Source organism: Colius striatus, chromosome 1 (genome assembly GCF_028858725.1).
Source record: "Colius striatus isolate bColStr4 chromosome 1, bColStr4.1.hap1, whole genome shotgun sequence".
Lineage (NCBI taxonomy): Eukaryota > Metazoa > Chordata > Aves > Coliiformes > Coliidae > Colius > Colius striatus.
This window is the reverse complement of record NC_084759.1, coordinates 144,954,295-144,973,080: the sequence shown is the minus strand read 5'-3', so window position 1 is coordinate 144,973,080 and position 18,786 is coordinate 144,954,295. Positions and strand designations below refer to the sequence as shown.

Genomic DNA, 18,786 nt, shown 5'->3' with positions numbered 1-18,786 from the left:
TAAGTGCAAAACTACGCTTATATGCAGAAGCATATGGCAAATATATGTACATATGAAATAAAAATATTTAAACTATACATGTATATGTAATATACAAATATATAAAATATATAAATTATAAAAAGTAATGATGTTCATATTCCAGAAGTGAGATTCACTTACAGAAGTGAAGCTCTGATCAGCAGATCAGGATGAGTCTATGGGACATTTTAGCAGTTAAGTAGGCCTTCAAAAGAGGGCTCAACTCATAAGCAGACACTTCAACATGAAAATCTGGGCTATAGAAGGCACAGTGTATTGATTCAGCAGTCTTCCTACATCTTAACTCATTACACTCTCTGTCTCCTTCAGACATTCAAATAATGGGGCAACATAACTTGTGCTTCTCAAATTTTCTGGAGGATGGAAAATAGAAATGACCAGTTTTTTATTAGAAAACGAAGCACAGATTCATAGAGAACAAAGATATGCTATGCTGAGTGAGATAATTCTCATTCTTGCTTCTAATACTCTTGGCTTATCTCTCTACCAAAATACAAACAGCACTTCGTTTAGGGGTCTTCTTTATACTATAGCTCTTTTGAAATGTGACTTGCATATTCTGTTGAAACTCCTGCTGATGAGACTGAAATACTATTTTCAAGTGGGCAATAGCTAACCAGGTGAAAGTTTATATCCAGAGAGTCAGTGTAAACTCTGAGGCTGACAATTAGGATTCCTTCTCAACAACGAACTAATTCTCCGATGAAATTGCAGCCAGGCTAGAGCTTTGGCCAATATGATAAGATTGTACATAGAGCATATCCTTACCACAAGTGGTAAGTACCTCTAGAAAAGCCATGTATCAGGTAGAAGGAGAGAAATGTTAGACTAAAGCGTGTACTTTAGGTAACAGAACTTCTAGAGAAAAAGTGGGAAACATTTTCTACTTTGTTGCTAAGATAGGAGTAAGGATAACACAGGCAAATAGTTGGTACAATTGAAAGATTGGATTCACTGACTAATGAGTACAGATATGGCAACAAAAGTGTCCAGCAATGTCACAACTTGTCTCCTTAATGAGTACTCACAGAATCACAGAATGGTAGGGGTTGGAAGGGACCTCTAAAGATCATCTAGTCCAATCCCTCTGCTAAAACAGATCCATCTAGATCAGGTCACACAGGGACATGTCCAGGAGGGTTTTTAAAACCTCCAGAGAAGGAGATTCTACACCTTTCCTGGACAGGCTGTGCCAGGGCTCCCTTACCTTTACAGTAAAGAATTTTTTCCTTAAGTTTAAGTGGAACTTAGTAAGCATTCAGAATTTACACCACACTTATTAATTCAGCATTATTTAGTCTGCCTAAAAGAAAAAAGACATTTAATTTAGTTTGTGGAAAAAAAAAATCAACTCATTTATCATTCCTGCCAACTGACAATCGAGCAATGAAAAAATTGTATTTGTGCAAATAGTGGGAGCATTTACAAAACAATGTAAAGGCTGTAATGGGTTTGTGTGGTCAGGTTTTGGTAGCAGGAGGCTACAAGGGTGGCTTCTTTTAACAAAGAGCTGCTAGAAGTTTCCCCTGTATCTGATAGGGCCAATGCAATTTGGTTCTAAGGTGGGCCTGCTGCTGACCAAGGCCTGGCCAGTTAGTAATGTCTCTGTGAATAACATACTGGAAAATGGGAAGAAGTTACTGTGCAGATGCTGAACTCCAGCAGAAGGGAGTGAAAATGTGAGAACAACAACACTGCAGACATCAAAGTCAATGGAGAAGAAGGAGGAGAAAGGCACTGGAAGAGAGATTTCCCTGTGAACTGTGGTGGAGACACATGTCTGTGCCCCTGCAACCCATGGAGGCCATGGTGGAGCAGAGATCCACTCATAGCCTGTGGAAGATCCCACGCTGGAGTGGATGGATGCTCGAGACTGGCTGTGACCCTGTCAGAAGCCTGTGCTGGAGCAAGTTCCTGGCAGGACATGGGAACTCGTGAAGTGAGAAGCACCTCATGGGAAAGAACCACAGACTATCTCCCCTGGGGGAGTTCCCGTACTGTACCAGGAGAAGTATGACAAGGCTAAAACCACCACAGGGCACTTGACAGTTTGTCTTTCACTTTTTTTTTTAATGACATTGGGAAAAAGAACAAAGGACAAAATCATGTGTTCCAAAACTTCTTAGTTTATAAGTGAAATCAGTAGTTAAACCAACTTCAATGGTTATAGATTTTTATTTTCTCACAAGTAATATTCTAGCTATTTCAATCAAATACCATTTAATCCCTGAAAAAAATCTGCAAAGGAAAATCCGTATTTTGTATTTGTGCTTTAGAAATACAAAGAAAAATCACGGGCAACGCGACTGCTGCCCCTCCTTTACAAATTTTCTTTATATATAGTATATATATATATGTATAGTGGTGTGCCCCCTGATCACTGAGAGCATCGCTGCCCTTAAACAGGAGCTGCACATTTTCACACTATTGCCAGCTGGGCCCAGTCACAAAAGAGCCGCTCTTGCTCCAAGAGTGGTCAGGACGATGCTCGCCAGAGAGGGTTGGGAAGAGCGGCTGCCTGTTAGCAGCCAGGCATGATTCACACAACAGGCTGCATGTTCCATACGCAAAACATGTGGTTTTGAAAAGCAGACGCAACCACCGGCTGCCAACAACATATTAATTAATTATCACATACTTTCTTTTATGTCTCCCCGCTCATGTTTTGGAAGCATTATGGTAATTATTCACAGCACGTTCAGTGCCTCGGGTTTTGTACAACAGCTATTTAGAAACACGGTTCCCCCGGCGCAAACAGATCCTTCACAGCCACACAGTTCCTCGGCCTGTTTGGAGGCAGGAGTTGGCGGCCCACCGCTCCCCGGGGGCAAACGCCTCACGCACACTTCCCGCAGGGTCCCGGACACCGTGTGAGGTAAGCTGATGCTGACTTTCCCAGGCATCGCCTCACGGCTCAGCGGCCCCGCGGGCGAGCTGGCGAGACTGCTGGCGAGGCCAGTTGCAGGCCACGGCACCATGGCAACCCCCTGGCGGCCGGGGGCGGGGCCGCCGGCAGCCCGAGGCCGCGGGGACGTAGCGCACATGCGCAGTTATCCCCGCTGCCCGATTCCCCCCAGCGCGGTTTCTCTGGGAACACAGAGACGCTCAGGGAGTACGCATGCGCAAAGTGGACGCGGCGGCAGCCTGAGGGCAGCGCATGCGCTCGGCGACTTTCCCCCCGCTCTCCCTCCCCGTTCCCCGCCCGGGCGCCTCGGTGGGATGGGCAGGGGCCCGCGGGGGGCGGGGGAGGGGTGCGGAATGGAAACCGGAAGCGGAAGCGGCGCGCGCAAGTAAACCGCTTTTCTTCCCCTGCAGTCAGGCGGCTTCTCCCGTGCGCTGCCCCGCTACCCGCGTGCCCGGCCTTGCGCCCGCTCCCCCTCCGCGCCAACGGCCGCCGGCCCGCGGCCCCGCCCCCGCTCAACCGCCCGCCGGCAGGCGGGGAGGGGCTCTTGCCCGCCAGTCCGCCCGCCCGCCGCCTAGCCCGCCCGCGTCCCTGCCAGGCGGCCGCGATGTCTGACAAGGAGTTCATGTGGGCCCTCAAAAATGGGGACTTGGATGAGGTGAAGGACTATGTGGCCAAGGTAGGAGGCGGCGGCGAGGGCCTGGCGGGGAGGGCGAGGCAGCTCTGTGGGCTGAGGAGGAAGGAAAGTGCACGGAGCTCTCCTCAGGGCCTGCCGTTGGGAGATCGACCGGATAGGGCGGGGGGAATGAACCGCGACCTGCCCAGGGACAGGCTCTCTGTGAGCTTGGTGTGGTATTGAGGGTCCAGGCAGCAAGGCGCACTTCCCTTCCCACTGTCCTCGGCTCTCTCGCTTCCTGGGCTTCCTCCTCCTTTGCTTTCTCGCCACCCTCCTTCCCTCCCGACCCCTCCCCCTCCCCTCCCCCCCCCCCCCCACAGTCGACCCTTCTGCATACTGGTGAAGTTATTATACGTCAATATGTGAAACTTTCTGGATTGACAGCTAACATCCTGGTCGTGGCCTGCTGATCTTATGTGTGTATGCATATGTGTGGCCTCGGTTTGGTTACCCTTCCTCGCTGTGCCTCAGGGCTCATCCTTAATAGGGTGATGCTAAGCTACCGCCTGTGTTGAAGCTTAATTCATTAACCTTCTGTGAAGTGTTTTGATACCTAGTTAGAGCAAGTGCTACAGGAAGAGTAGGCACCTGTGTAGTGGGTAAAAGGTCTATAGGTATGTACGTTGTAGGTACATCTAGTGGCTGGCTTCTGTCCTCAATTGCCTTCAGTTGTCACTGAGACTTGTGGAAAAAGTGTGCGTACATGATGACAGGATTCTGCTTTGATGAATCCTTACTGTTCAGGAATGTTGTCTAGAAACTGTTGCATCACTGCAGAGGTTTACATGTTAATTAGATATAATTACTCAGATTTACGAACAAATTAATGATGCTTTTCAAGACCTTGAGACATGCTGACATGTCTTGCTGTGATGACTTAAGTTCTTCCTACTCCAGTTGTCAATTTTGGTCAAAAGTTACCTAAGCTTGTAGGACTCTTGCCAAAAAGAAATGTGTATAAGTCCTTCTGACTGCTTTAGTACAAAGTCCAACAGCTTAGCTTGAGTAGTCTTCTCTGACAGTTTCAGCTAAGCTCCTGGACTTTGCATCAAAGTGGCTGCGCACTCACATGCTCTGCTCCGTAAAGTGCTATATGTAATAATGGGGAATAATTATCCCATTTCAGCTGTTTAAGGGTCACGTACTTACATCTGTGTCATAAAGTTACGTACTACGTTGATGTGTCTTATTTCTTCTCACATAGAGTGTTTCAGCAACAGATTTGGATTCTTGCTACAGTTTTTACAGGATTTCCATATATATCTACAGAACATACTGCATGCTAGTGATTAATGGATCCTTATGTATCTGTTGCTGAGGCAAAAACTTTGGCAGTAACCATCTTTAATCAGTTTATATCTACAAGATCACTACAGTACTAATCAGATTTTTTTTTTTTTAATATTTCTAATCTTTCTGAGTGTCATTGGAACTTGCAAATGAGTTTAATCACTCTGTATGCTTCAACGCTAGGTCAGATATTTAGTTGCGTCTGCTACTCAGAGTCTGAAGAACATCATCTAACTGCATTAATGAGGTAGAAATCCTTAAAAGAGAGCTACTGCCTGTGATTAGATGATTACAGTAAAAGCAGCCTACAATCTTTGAACAATCTCAAATTTTAGAACTGCTTCTAATGTAGAACTTGAGTTAACTGTGGGAATCTTGTGCTTATTTGTTTCCTAATCTTGTACTTTCTTTTCCCCCATTTGCAAATAGGCTACCTATCCTCAGCTGTTAAGCATTCTACTTGCCAGTAACACAAGAAGTCTAATGTTTTCTTTGAGTCGTATATTTTCTTGACAAACTGTGGACTAGTAAACTCTTAGCTTGGTTTCCTGTGAAACCAAGCTTATATGAGCAAGTTTTAACTGACTCTTTTCCTTCCTAATGGTTTGTAACTTTTTTGGTTAAGTTTTGTTAAGTTTTACAGGAGTACAGGTAGGTACCGATGGGGTTTGTGAAGCTAAATGAAAAGGGAGGTACCTTCAGGGAAGAAAATAGTACAAGAATGATGTTTTACTGCACAACAGGAAGCGTGCATTGAGGAGAGGCAAGAGAACTCTATAAATTGTCTGACTGTAGGAGAAGTTTCAGTTGGAACTTCATGCCCTTGGTTTCAGTTAATGAAATATATGAGGGCAAATCATGCTTTAATAGTTAAAAGTTTTCAGAAAAGTGTCTTTTACTTGCTGCATGTTCTGTTTTTTACTGTCTTCCGTATCAGTTATGTGACTCCTGCTCCCTGCTGCTTTCCTGTTCTAAATATGATTTAACATTCAGGAATTTTACTTACATAAACTTTGCAGCAGTAGAAGTTTCCTTCCCCTGTAATGTGGGAGGCACTGTTATGTATCTTACAGTCTGCATCTTCATGAAATTCTTTGTTGTTTGTTTTCCTGAAGCTTTTAATTTTCAGCTTTTTGTTTTGTTTCTTGTTCTGGTTGTGTTTCCGAATTAGTTGATTTGGAACAATACAGCTTTTAACTATAATCTTACAGTTTTGCTACTAGATACAATATAAAGATTTGACTTCTCATTTTTGTTTCATATTTGAATGGTAGAGCTTGAAATGATAACTAGATTACTCTGGGCACTTTAAAAATAATAGTACAAGTGGATGTCATCAGTGAGGCTGTAAGAGCAGAACTCTGATTATTAGTCATGGCATTTCTTTGTTTCTGTGTTATAAGCTGTGGAGGTTCTATCATCGGGATTGTTGTTGGATTTGGTTAGTATATACCAGGAGGAAGGTAGCTTAATGGCTCTGGCTTTGATTAAAGCAGCAGGTGAAACTTCAAGTATAATATGAAAACCTTTCTTTTCAACGACATGGTTTATAGTCTTTGAGTAGAGAAATTTTCTGCTACTTCAACAGTTCTTGAACAAAGAAAGGTTACAGAGGCAGAAGGAAGAGTATCCATTTGCATTTTATGTATTTCTGTGTAAAGAAATATTGTATTCTCATAAAGATACTTTCTTTGGTAAGAATCTTTCACAGAAACAGTAGTTCTGAGCGGTGGCCATGAAAGACATGCCAAATGGTACTGTTTTTTTGCTTGGCAAGAGATAGTGCAGTGCTGCAAGTCTGTGCATTTGGGTGACATTGTTGTCTTCAAGTTGATAAAACTGTGAAAGATTATTTGTATAGTTTGAATAGTCCTGCAAGACTATTTCTCTTTTTTTTTTTTTTTATAAGAAACATCTACTTTTCTCAACTTGTAATCTGGTCAACTTTTTTTTTAATGGTAAATGTTAATTTTTACTGAAGTACTGCAGTTGCTATGCTATGCTAGCAGTTAAGTATCCTGTCATCTTTTTTTATGATGCCTAGATTAAAAAGTAGTTTTTACTCTTTGTTTTCTTTGATATTTTCCTTTTGAATATAGCTAATATATGTTTGCTTCAGAGGTGTTTTTGCAGGAATTGAAGGGATTGAAGGAATTCTGCACTCTTCCCACATACATCCACTCAAATTTTCAAAATTCCCCAAGAAAGCAGAAGCTTTCATGGGAACAGATGAATCAAATGTACAGTTAAATGGGTGAGGACAACCCACACAGATAAGAGGAATTTGCTTCTGTTAGGGGAGGGAAGGAAACGGGTTTACAAAGTACTAGCTAGAAGAGAAGCGGGGTATATTAACCTCACAGACTTCTTACTGTGAATGGAGTTTGCTCTTTTTCTAAGCAAATGTACAACTTGTCTCAATCCACTGGAGAAGGAGGATAAAGAAAAGTTCTGTATCAACATGTACATGTAGTATTTTCAATCAACACTAGATTTCTAAGGCTAAGCATAATGCCTGTTCAGTCACTAGGCACAAAGTTTTTGGCAAGATTTGTAAGAAAGAGGTTGCAATAAATGTTTGTTCTAAAGTAATTTCATCTCCCATGATGTTTGTAATGATGTTTGAACATAAGTCTTGGAGAACTTGACTACTGCAAAACTAACTGGAGACACTAAAAGCAAAAATGTTATTTAGAAATAACTTTTTCAAACAAGCACAGCAGTCAGAGGTATAGTTAAGGTTTAAGTGCTGTGAAAAAGAGAAGATGCTTAAATGTGCCTATGAGAAGGATGATTAGGATGAAGGAATAAATAGCTTAACCTTTGAGAGGTAACCTCTATTCTTTTGAGGGGCTGTTGAAATGACTTCTACTCCTTCAGCAACAAAATAACTGAAAATAAACCCTTCAGTGTTCTGGATTGGGTGGATTACTTGAGTTACAGATTAACCATGCTGTGCATACATTGAAATTCACCTGGTCTCACTTGTTGAATGCTGAAGTGCTCTTTACTGTTACAGCTACATTGATATCTGGATTGCCTCTAGTTTGGAAACAGGAGTATTTTTTTTCTGTTAAGTGACAGGGAGCCTGTGAAAACCTTGCTGGATTACAGTGTAGTGTTAGGATACCTCAGTAGTTTGTCTGGAAGAATATCAGGGCTATCAGACCTGGGAGCTGCTGAGCTGATTCTCCTGTGGAGCCTCTTGAATACCTTTGTGTTGTGTTATGCTGATACTGGTACTATGTGAGTTTTTCTTATCTGAAGTATTCTAGGCCTTCAGTTATTTTCCTCTTGGTTACTGTTGAGTGTTCTTGAGTATGATTGCTAAAGATACAGTTTTGTTCTACTGCTTAGTTCTACTTAAACTTGGTGTCCCAGTTACATTTTGTCAATTTGAACAGGATGACCTAAACCTTTCTTTTATGAAATAAGCTTTGCTTGCTACTGTAACCTGCTGTTAGCAGTTTCCTATTCACAGTAGAGTTACATTCATGACATTTTATTTAAAAGTACTAGGAAAAACTTTCAGAGGAAAACAGCATGGCAGCCACTTTTTAGTTGTGGGCACAATAAAATGTATGAAACAAAACCCACTTTTTCGGGATGGTGAATTAATTTCTCCATTTTGATATAAAAGAATCTGAGGATATGTGGCAAAGAACTGCTTACAGATAAATAATTTGTATATAGATTCCTTAAGTAGTTTATAGGAATAGTTTGGAGTAACAAACTTTCCTGTAAGCCTGGCACGTGGTGGAGGGTATGACTTACTGACTGAATGAATATCCCAATATTATCAAATCTGTGCTTATTGTAAAAGTATTTCAGAGTAACTGATTCTGAAGCCATTTTTATCTGAAAGATAATTGGAGATCATGACATGACTTGTGGATCTGGAACTGTTACATGTAGTAATATCCTTCTGAGATGTTGATGTCAGGCCTGTAATTGTTTTGTTCATTCAGTGGGCTTCTGTGCTCTGAAATGTTGTGGCTTTAAGAGATTACCTAAGCATATGACTCATATTTGACTTAAATACAAATTTAAGTACTTCCTTATTTGTTTTTGTTTGTGCTGTTCTTATTATACTGACTTATCCTGTGTCTAATTGGTGTCTGCTGAAAAAAAGTAGTGATCAAAATCAGATTTAAATAAGATTTGGAATTTAAATTTTCATTGTGAAAAGTTTTACTAATGTATTCTATTCCCTAAATTGAAAGTTAATTTTATCTCTGCTGTGAATATATCCCATTTTGTCTGAGTTTGTCCTGAGTTGTTGTCTGAGTGGTCTTTAGCATATGCATTACAAAGTATGACAGTAAAAAGTTAAGAATAAGTTATGAATAAGAAGCAAAAAAATCAATAGTGTGAGGAAAAGACTTACTTGTAGTATTGCTCCTTTTCTTCCCATTCTCCCTTATTCTAACTTCTGTTTTATCTTTACTAAATTATTGTTTTTCAAGCCTAGCTCTTGTCTTCCAATTCAGCTACTTAATTTCAATTTCTACGGGAGCTCATATGGAAGATGAACTAACTTTTCTAAAAGTCCAAGAGAACATTTCTTCAGTGGTTTATATTCTATTTCCATTTGGAATAATATGTGGAGGGCTGTGTTAGTTGTGAAGGCTATGCATTGAGTGTTGACTTTGGTACCATGGAATTGGTGAGTCATGCAGGCCACATAAGTAAAAATACTGAATGAATGAGTCTTGCAGCTGTGTCAAAATACATAAATGAGGAATCCCTTGGACAATTCACAATAGGCCAAAGAACTTCTATATGCTTATTCTGAGGAAGCATATGCCTAGCTGTTAAGATACTAGGACTTGAAGGTAAAATATTCTACCCAAATTTGAGCACAACATAGTGGACTTGGAAATGCAGGATTTATGAGACTAAAAGGCACTTTAAAGGTGCATGTGAAGGATCAGGAAAGAAAATTTAGGAAAGATACAGAAAGCCATGGAATGTATAAAATTGTGCTGCTTAAGTCGCATATTCTTTTTTTTTTTAGTATGCATCCCCTGCCAAGTCATATTAGTAATTTTTTTATGACTTTATGTTTATGCTTGTTTGAACTTTGAGTAAGTGTCTGGACAAAAATATGAACAAACTATTTTGCACACTTCTGATGTTGAAGGTTTGTGTTCTTCATTTTTCTTCCCACCCTAGCAAAAACTCAACCTCGAATCTTGCATTCATCAGCCAATACAGTTCTGGGGAATGAAGCAGCTGTCATTTGTGTAAACAGATCACATATTACTAGGACAAAAGCATTAGCTGGAATTAATAAGTACCAATAACTGACCATTCTGTTATACGACTGTTGTTTTCCTTACAAGTTGCAGTTTCAGCAGTTTTTAACAATAAGGTGTTTTTATACTTTAGCTTGTTATGGTAGGGGGTACAGTTTAACACAGCATGTAGAGTTTGAAGTCTTTATTGGATGCTGGATATACTATTGTATCTTTTTACTGCAAATGAATGTTAAAGTCTATGCTAATCGTGGATTTTGCCATTGGTGGTTGCATTCACATGCTAGAGATGAGGGAAACAATAGCTTCCTTTAAATGTTTGAGGGATTAGTATCTGTGTTACTCTGTCACGAAGTGAAGATCTTGAGCTCTCCGACTTGGAAAGCAATCAGTATTACAAAGTGCTATTGAACAAGCTACAGTTCTTGTCCTAATTCTCAGCTTGACTGGAATGTAACTGTGTGTGTTTTGGGATTTTGGTGTTGGGTTTTTTGTTTTTGTTTTCTTAATTTAAGAAAAAAAAAAAAAGGACAGCAAATAACTTCATGTTATCCTAAAAGCAATTGAAATCTTGATGAGGAAGAGTAAGAAGGGAAAGAGGAGTGTTGTCTTGTAAACTCTTAATGCATATGTATGTGAATATGGCTTTGAAGTAGCTTGGAAGACTTCGGTTTTGGTGCTAAAACCACTTTGCCTGTTTTTACAATCTTTTAATAGTCTTTTGTACTGAACTACAGAATTATACTGCATACAAATAGATACATTATATGCCAAGAGTTGTTGCATTTCTCAAAAGAAAGAATGTTTAACTTTCTTGCTGCTACAAGATTTGGAGTACAGTCTAGATTTTTGTCATTGCTTGTATACTTATATATTGCTACCTTCCTCACAGGTTACAGGCCAGAAGGGAAATGGTGAAATAATTTTACTTAGCCTTCAGTTATGCTTTGATAATCAAATAGAGTAATGCATGCAGTGACTAATAAGCTGAACAGACCAAAGCATCACCAGTAATATACTGTGGAGTTTTGCCTGTCATATTTGAAAGAGTATTCTAAACTGTATCTAATTATGGAATCAGTTTATAAAACAGAATTGTGTGCTCTAAGTTTCTTATGAGCTATGATCAAATGTTAATTATTGTTGAGTGACTGACACTTCTTTCCCCAAACTCCAGTAATTTATGAACTTGCTTTTTAACACACTTGTGACCTATAAATTAGTGATTAGCTCCACAGGACGAAAGATGAGATGGAAGGCCATTTGAGACAAAAGATAGAGAGCTGTCCATAGAACAGTTGCCATCAGCATCTCTCTTCTAAACTGGATTGTTAATGATACTATGAATGCAAATACCATAGGCAATAAATGTTTTAAAAGAATTTGTGATTATTCAGAAACACTTCCAGTTCTGGAAACCACATCCTCCTCCTCTCAGTTGCATTACCTGAATCAAGTCCTAAAAAAAACCTATCAGGCAAGTTCCTGTGAAGTGAGATCTGCATTTCTGCATATGCTCTGTATAAAAGATTGCAAAGGATCCTGTGTGCTTAAAGTGTTTGGGAGAATATTTATTTTTTTGATTGCTGATTTCTGAATGACTTCAACAATAACATTAACTCTTCCTTGGCTAAAGGAATGGATATTTAGCATGATATAAGATATGTGAATTTGGCCTGAAATAAAGTACTAGTTGTCTGTTATTTAAGTTTCTCTTGGAGGCAGTAAGTCAACAGTAAATATATTTAATTTAAAAATATATTTCTTTAATTAGACTGTAATCTGAAAGTCATTAATTCTGTTCTTGTGAGTAGTTAGTAGACTGCATTTACTAAAACATTTCCTACAGTTGTTCCTGGTGAAATCTAGAGAAAATGGTTTCACTTCTGTAGGTGGATTATTTAAGTGATAAAAATGCTATATCAATATTGGTAGGTTTTAATGGAAGTATTGCAGTGAAGCTGAATATTCCAAGTGTGTATAATTGGTTTACAAAGCCATTCTGTGACTGTTGAGACACACTTTTTTTTTTAAGTATATACTGCTTAGAAAGCAGCATTTATTTTATCGACTTAAAAATAGCTTTTCTGATCAAGTTTTTTACATAAGTTTTGTTTTTGCCGAAGCAGTTGATAGTTGGAAACAGGCATGTCAACAAAAATCTGCATTAAGACACAAAACTTCTAGAATTCATTAATACAGTTTTTGATATTTTCTGTCTTTATGCATTGTTGTGTGAAGAAAATGTAAACTCAGTGTATACAGGAAATGTTGGTTAATCTTATATGAAAACTTATTTAGAGATTAAGCTTCATTGCTTTGGTTTGGCAGAACGCTTGATCTTGCTTTGGATATATCCTTTGTTCAGATTCTAGACAAGTAAGTCATGCTTATGATGTTAAGCCCCAACTATAACATTTAAATTCAATATATTTTTAAACTCTTACAATAGTTTTTGGAATATATAATTTTCTTCATGTTTATCCTTTCATACCATCATGATGGAGTACAGCCTTAAATTGGAGAACTCATTTTATTATTGGGGTATGGGGGTGTATTATTGTTAGTTTTTGGATCATGCATAGAAGTCAAAATATGAAGCTGACAACCATTGAAACTGAAACCCAATAGCTAGTGCCTACTGTTTTCCCAGAAGGAAAACAGTCACTTCCTGTGTGTTCTTTGGACAACATGTACTGAAGATTTTAATACAGATGTTGATGTTGGGACTCTTACAGTAACTGAAAATGCTTTAATTCAGAGCTAGCAACTAAGTGCAGATTGGATGGTAATGACTTTTATTTTTAACTGGTTTACTTTTAGAGCAATGATCTAATGATGGAAATAGCCTGATTCCTATTACTAAACCTTTGAGTTGCTTTATCATTGACCTTAGTATTTTACTCTCATATAAACTTGGTGGTACCAAAGAAGTGAAGTGTAGTACAGTGTATTTTTATCTGTCCAAACTTGCTTTCAAAAAGTTGTGACTAGGTGATCTGACATGTTAAGCTTGAGTTTGTTTGAAACTGTGTGAACAGTGTTTTTTCAGGTTTTCCTGTTTTGATAATATCTGTCTGCTGATGGTATAGTACTGAATTACTGAGACCTCATCTGAGTTCTGGTTTAAGTATGCATGATGTCTACTGTTAAGCAATCATCTAGCACCCACATGGGCTGGAATATTTTCTGCCTCGTATACCTTTAGACTGGATATCATCCAAATGAGATTGAAATATGGTGTTAAAGCATGAGGTATGGTCAATTGCTTTTGGAGGAAAAACCCTTTCAGATCAGCTCAGTACTGCTTGTGAAAATGGACACTGTCTTGTGTTCAGTGGCTTCAGTAATTAACACATCTCTTTAGAGTGAATGTTATTTATGCATTAAGATATGCAGTGATTAGATCTGGCTATGATTAATTAAGAATTAGGAGTTAACTGGTTTCATTTTTAGTTGTGTTTACTGTATAGACAAGCCCTGGTGCTATAACTAAAGCATTTTAAACTTAATTCTGAATTCTGATAATTCTTCTAAGCAGATATAACTTAGAAAATTTGTCTGATTGTTAAAATTCATTATCTAGAATATTTAGTGCACAAACATTCATCAATTGAAGTAATATTCTGGATGGAATCACTTATTAGAAGTAGTAATACCTCTGTCTGCAACAGCTTATTCTGCCAGAGTTCATTGCTGATCAGATTACCTAACTGCCTACCGTGCTTCCTCTGGGCTGTTGCCTAAGAGGCAAGTGCTTTTGGACAAAACTTAAATAGGAACTTGTAAGAGGTAAGAGAAGTTGCAAAACTGATCCCTTCATTCCTTTTTCATCACTTGTTAACTTGCTAATTGCTAACTAGTGAGTTTTTTCCACTATTTCTCACTCAAGTCTGAAATAGGTTAAGGATTTGGAGGGGAGAAAACTTTTTAATAATCGACATTTGACACATCTCTGAAGCTGAGATTGTAGCACATTTCTAGAAACTGTAGCTAGGAAACAATTGGTTCAATACTCTTCTGTAGAACAGCTCGTGTGTTGGGTTTGTTTGTCTCAAAAAATGCTGATATTACTGCAGCACAGATGGTTCACTAGTTCAGTTTATTTAGCAGTTGCTTCTGGAATTGTATTCTTTTGACTGAGACAAAGGACTTCAGACTGCATTTGATTGTGGTGGATAAGCTAGATACTTTAACACCAACAAATAAAACCTGAAAAGTGTGTGTAGGAAGAACCTTTTTGTTGGCTTAAGCCAAAATAAGGGCAGAGCTGCTTATAAAAGCTTTTACTTTAAATACATATCCAGAGTGGCAAAATCAATTGTCAGCTTCATAATTAATTTTCTCTTCAAAGTAGAGAATTGCAAAATAGATACTGGTTTTAAACATACATGGACATATTTTCTGTCTGCTTTGAATCACCGAAGCACAGAATGTTAGAAGTTGGAAGGGACCTTTAGAAATCATCTAGTCAACCCCCTGCCGAAGCATGTTTGGTTATAGAACTTAATACAAAATGCCTTCTAGAGGGACTCATGCTATCATCAGAACAGATACCTCTTTATTGACTGGCAAGGATCTTTTAGTGGGAATGTTATGCTGAAATTCTTTGAGTAGCATTGATTCAGTCTTTTAAATATTGAATCTCAGATGTGTCCAGCCAAACTAATAGTGAAGAATAGATATGGATCCAGAAAAAAAAAAGAAAACTTTTTACTAATGACTGCAGCCCCTTCCTCGGAGATTTAACTTTCTGTATTCAAGAAATTCCCTTCTCAATATCTGTTAATTTTGTGTTTTGATCATAATCTACAGGATTTCTTGTGCTTTTTTGCCATTTCTGTTTGTTTAAGATGCCATAAGAGAAAGATGTAGACACGTTCTCAGATATTCCCAAAGCACACAAGGTAGAAAGAGGACATCTGGGAGAAAATTCCATGTTGCTCCAGGTTAGGAAATTTAGAGAATGGTCAGTACAAAAGCTGTCAGTGTCAAAAAGGCATTATTAAATATCTATTGCCACGAACACAAAGATATTCAGTATAAAGGCTTAGCTAATCCAGTTGCTATCAGCTGTTAAACAAAAAAAAACCCACCCCAAATATCTTGCATATCTTCTGAAATTTTGTAAGTAGAAAGTGATTATCCCATACAATAAATTCTAGGTCATGTGTTTCTCTTCAGTTGTCCACAGACAACTGTTGGCTACTCTGGCTGCAATTGGAAAACTACTGGAATGGTCAGGATTTGCTAAACCACTGAGCAACAGCAGCAGTGATCTCTGTGACACACTTAATGAGCCAAGGTTACAGTAATTTATTTAGTGGACTGAAAGTAATTCATTTTTCAAAATATAAGGGATTTAAATGAAAACTTGGATCCTACACAAAATTTTTGCAGTTGCTATGGGAAACTGCCTACTTACTGTTACAATGAGCTGATTTCTCAGCTTTAGCAGGAGATTACTGCTGGTTTTTAAGTGAAGAAATCTGCTTCAAAATCATAATTCAAATCACTTAATCATTTTCCTTCCTTTTCTGCCCTTTGGACTTAACCTAGCCTTTGAGTTATTAGTTACTTCACTGTGTTCCACTTTTGCTCATAGGTTGAATAGTGACCGGGGACAACAGGGTCATATATAGAGACAAGAAAACTTAAGATTAATTCTTGCTGAGGAGAATATATACAAAAGGATTGTTCATCCTTAGGCCTCCCACTTTGTTTATTTTTTAATGCATTGTGTTGAGTAGAAATGTGGAATTTATCTTTTTTTATATGTTCTCATAATTCTTAGTTCTTCTATCTTTGAAGTGTCATATGTCGAGGTTTTTCCTCCTTCAGGAATAAAAGTACACTGCACTGACTTGTTTTATGAGCTGATCTTTTGGATTGTTCTCTTTTCTAATTTACAAAAAGGAACAGAAATGTGAAAATGACATGTTAGTGTAAGCTTATGATGAAATACCCACAAGTCTGCAAAAATGGTTTCCTTGTCTAAAGTATGAGACTAGTGGTTCAGTTATCTTCAGGCTTGTATTAAGACAGCTTATGTGGGGGTATTTCTACTGTAGCAATTTAAAAACTGTCAGTTTCAGTAATGGATGCAGATATTTAACCTCTCTGTTCTACCCAGCAGAAACTGCTTCAGGCTACTGCTTCATTTCAGTTATCATGACAAAATTTCTAGAGAAAATTGTCTAATTTATTGTCCCTGCTACTCAAAGGTGTTTCGAGTAGTGTTCATTTTAACATGTAAACTAGAATTAAGTTTTTTAGGAAAAGCCTTTAGACTTGAACTACTGAATTAATTTTGAGGGTGTTTCTATCAATCATCATCAAGGATACATGAAACTGCTAGTGTAGATTTTGGTTGCCATATCTCAATAGGAATGAAAACTTCAAAGGCAATACTGCTTTATACACTCTAGGACAATTCCATAGAGAGGGAAAAAAAACTCAGTTGAACTATGGCAGCACTTTAAAAAAAACTGGAACATTGTGGGATTCTTGAACTGCAGGTCTGAAGTGCAGATCAGGTGAATATGTTTATATGGTAAGTTCTATTATTAAGAACTGGTGTCTTATAATGCATATAGAGCCACTGCAGAGGCAGACTGAGGATAAAAGCACTCGCCATCAGGTCATGTGAGAAATCAGGTCTCTATACTTAAGCCCCAGGAATGTTACAATAATAAGAAAATTTCAATCATAAGAAAACTGAAGTAGTATTACTGGCCTTTTCAGTGGTAAACATCAGCTTAATTTTTTTGTGCTGCCAAAAATAAATGACAGCTTTTTTGAAATTGAACTCATGGCATTCAATTTTAGCTCTTCACAATCTATAAAGAAAGTTATATGAAAGTATTAGAAGCTCTGGTTCTGTGCTTGAGCAACTGATTGGTGGAGGAAGACTTGAGGGGAGATGAGAGAGAAAATTCTGTTTCTATGGTGGAAGATCAGATTGCCTTTTTTAGTGTTATTTGAATATAGATGAGGTGATACACCCGCCTGTCTGAAGTAAAGAAGGGTAAGATATTTCAGGAGCTGTTCTTTGTGTTCTGGGACTTGCTCATGACAGCATGAGAAATGTTGGGTTGAGAGAATGCTTTTTGAGGCTATTACTTGAATATACAACCTATGTCCCTGGGGTCATGTATTTTGAGGATTCTGGAACCAATGCACACAGTTTCACAGAAGGTGAAAGCAAAATGGTCTGGTGAAAGGAATGTAGAAATATTGCACAAATGTGCAGGGATGGAAGTATGACAGATCAAAATTGGGTTGAAGTGGAAACCAGCAAGGAATCTCAAGGGCTATAGAGGAGACTAGTACATTGATAATGAAAGGAAGGCAGAGAAAGAAAGGGGAATGTTCCTGATGAATCTGAGAAAGCAAACATCATGCTCGTACAAGAATGGTGAGAAGGAAGGTATGGGGAACTAGAGGTCAGCTTAGCCTCAAGTCTCTGTGAGGGATATGGAGCAAATCATCCTCCTCCTAGAACCCATTTGACAGTGTAAGAATACAGTGGGTGACCAAATTGAAGTTGTTGGCATCTGGACTGCGTAAGGGAACTGTATGGTTGGTAGAAAAGTGGCAGGACTGCTGGACTCAAAGGGCTATGATCTGTAACATCATTCCTAAGTGCTGCCTGGTTACCAGTGGCATCTATCAGGGATTGGTATTGGTAGTATTTGTTAATATTTTTATTGGTGAGCCTAGAGAATGGGATGTCTTTACCAGTCAGGACAGTAGGATAGAAAGAAGTAAACCCAAACACCTGTACAAGTTGGGAACTAATTAGCTAAGTAGGAGGTTTTTAGAAAAGGAATTCAGGCTACTGATAGATATCAAGCTGCAGATGAATCTGCAGTGTACCCTTGCATTATTGAAGGACAGAAGCATACTGGGCTGTATTAGCAAGAAAACAGTCATCAAGTTGGTAGATTTTTTTTTTTTCCCTTTTTACCACTCTTGAGACTGTATATAAATACTGTGCCCAGTTCTGGGCTTCCTAGTACAAGGCAGACATTTACATACTCGAATGTGTTCAGAGTTAAGAGTTTGGGCATCATCAGGATAGCTAAAAGACATGCAATGAGATACTGTCAGAATTGTGGTAGTTTGATTTTTATTTTTTTTTCTTTGGGGCGGGGGGGGGAGGTGGGGGTTAAGTGGTTGCCTGGGGTGGTTTTTTTTTTTTGGCCTGTAGAAGACAAGATAAAAGGAGGATTTTACTCTTTCTTTACCAATGACAGGATGTGGAGAAGTTTACTTACAGGTGGTGCACAGTGAAAGAATAATCAGCAAAAGTTTCATCTGGAATATAAGAAATTTTTGTTAGGTATTTCATGGTGAGAATGATAAAGCCCTGGGAAGGCCTTGTGCCTGAGGAGCTTGTGGAGTCCTTCATTCTTGGAAGTGTGTGGAACTCTGCTGGTCAAGGTGCAGAACGGTGTGATTTGATTTGACCTACTTTGAGTAGATGTTTGGACTAGATAACCTCCAGAGATGCCTTTCAGCCTTAAATAGTCTGTGATTCCATGAGTCAGTAGACGTACAAGCTTGTAGAATTAAACTGTCCTTATTTTTAGATTATTAGTCAAGTCTCAGGAAGC

General features: G+C 38.7%; 1 protein-coding gene across 1 annotated transcript in view; it reads left to right on the top strand.

Moving 5' to 3' along the window:
* The first annotated feature begins 3,236 nt into the window (after positions 1-3,236).
* Positions 3,237-18,786, top strand: part of MTPN (myotrophin) — a 41,244-nt gene continuing 25,694 nt past the window's right edge. Inside the window, exon 1 of the mRNA XM_062010741.1 lies at positions 3,237-3,623. Coding sequence (XP_061866725.1) covers positions 3,552-3,623 — 72 coding nt within the window. The 5' untranslated portion in view covers positions 3,237-3,551. The remainder of the gene's footprint in view (positions 3,624-18,786) is intronic.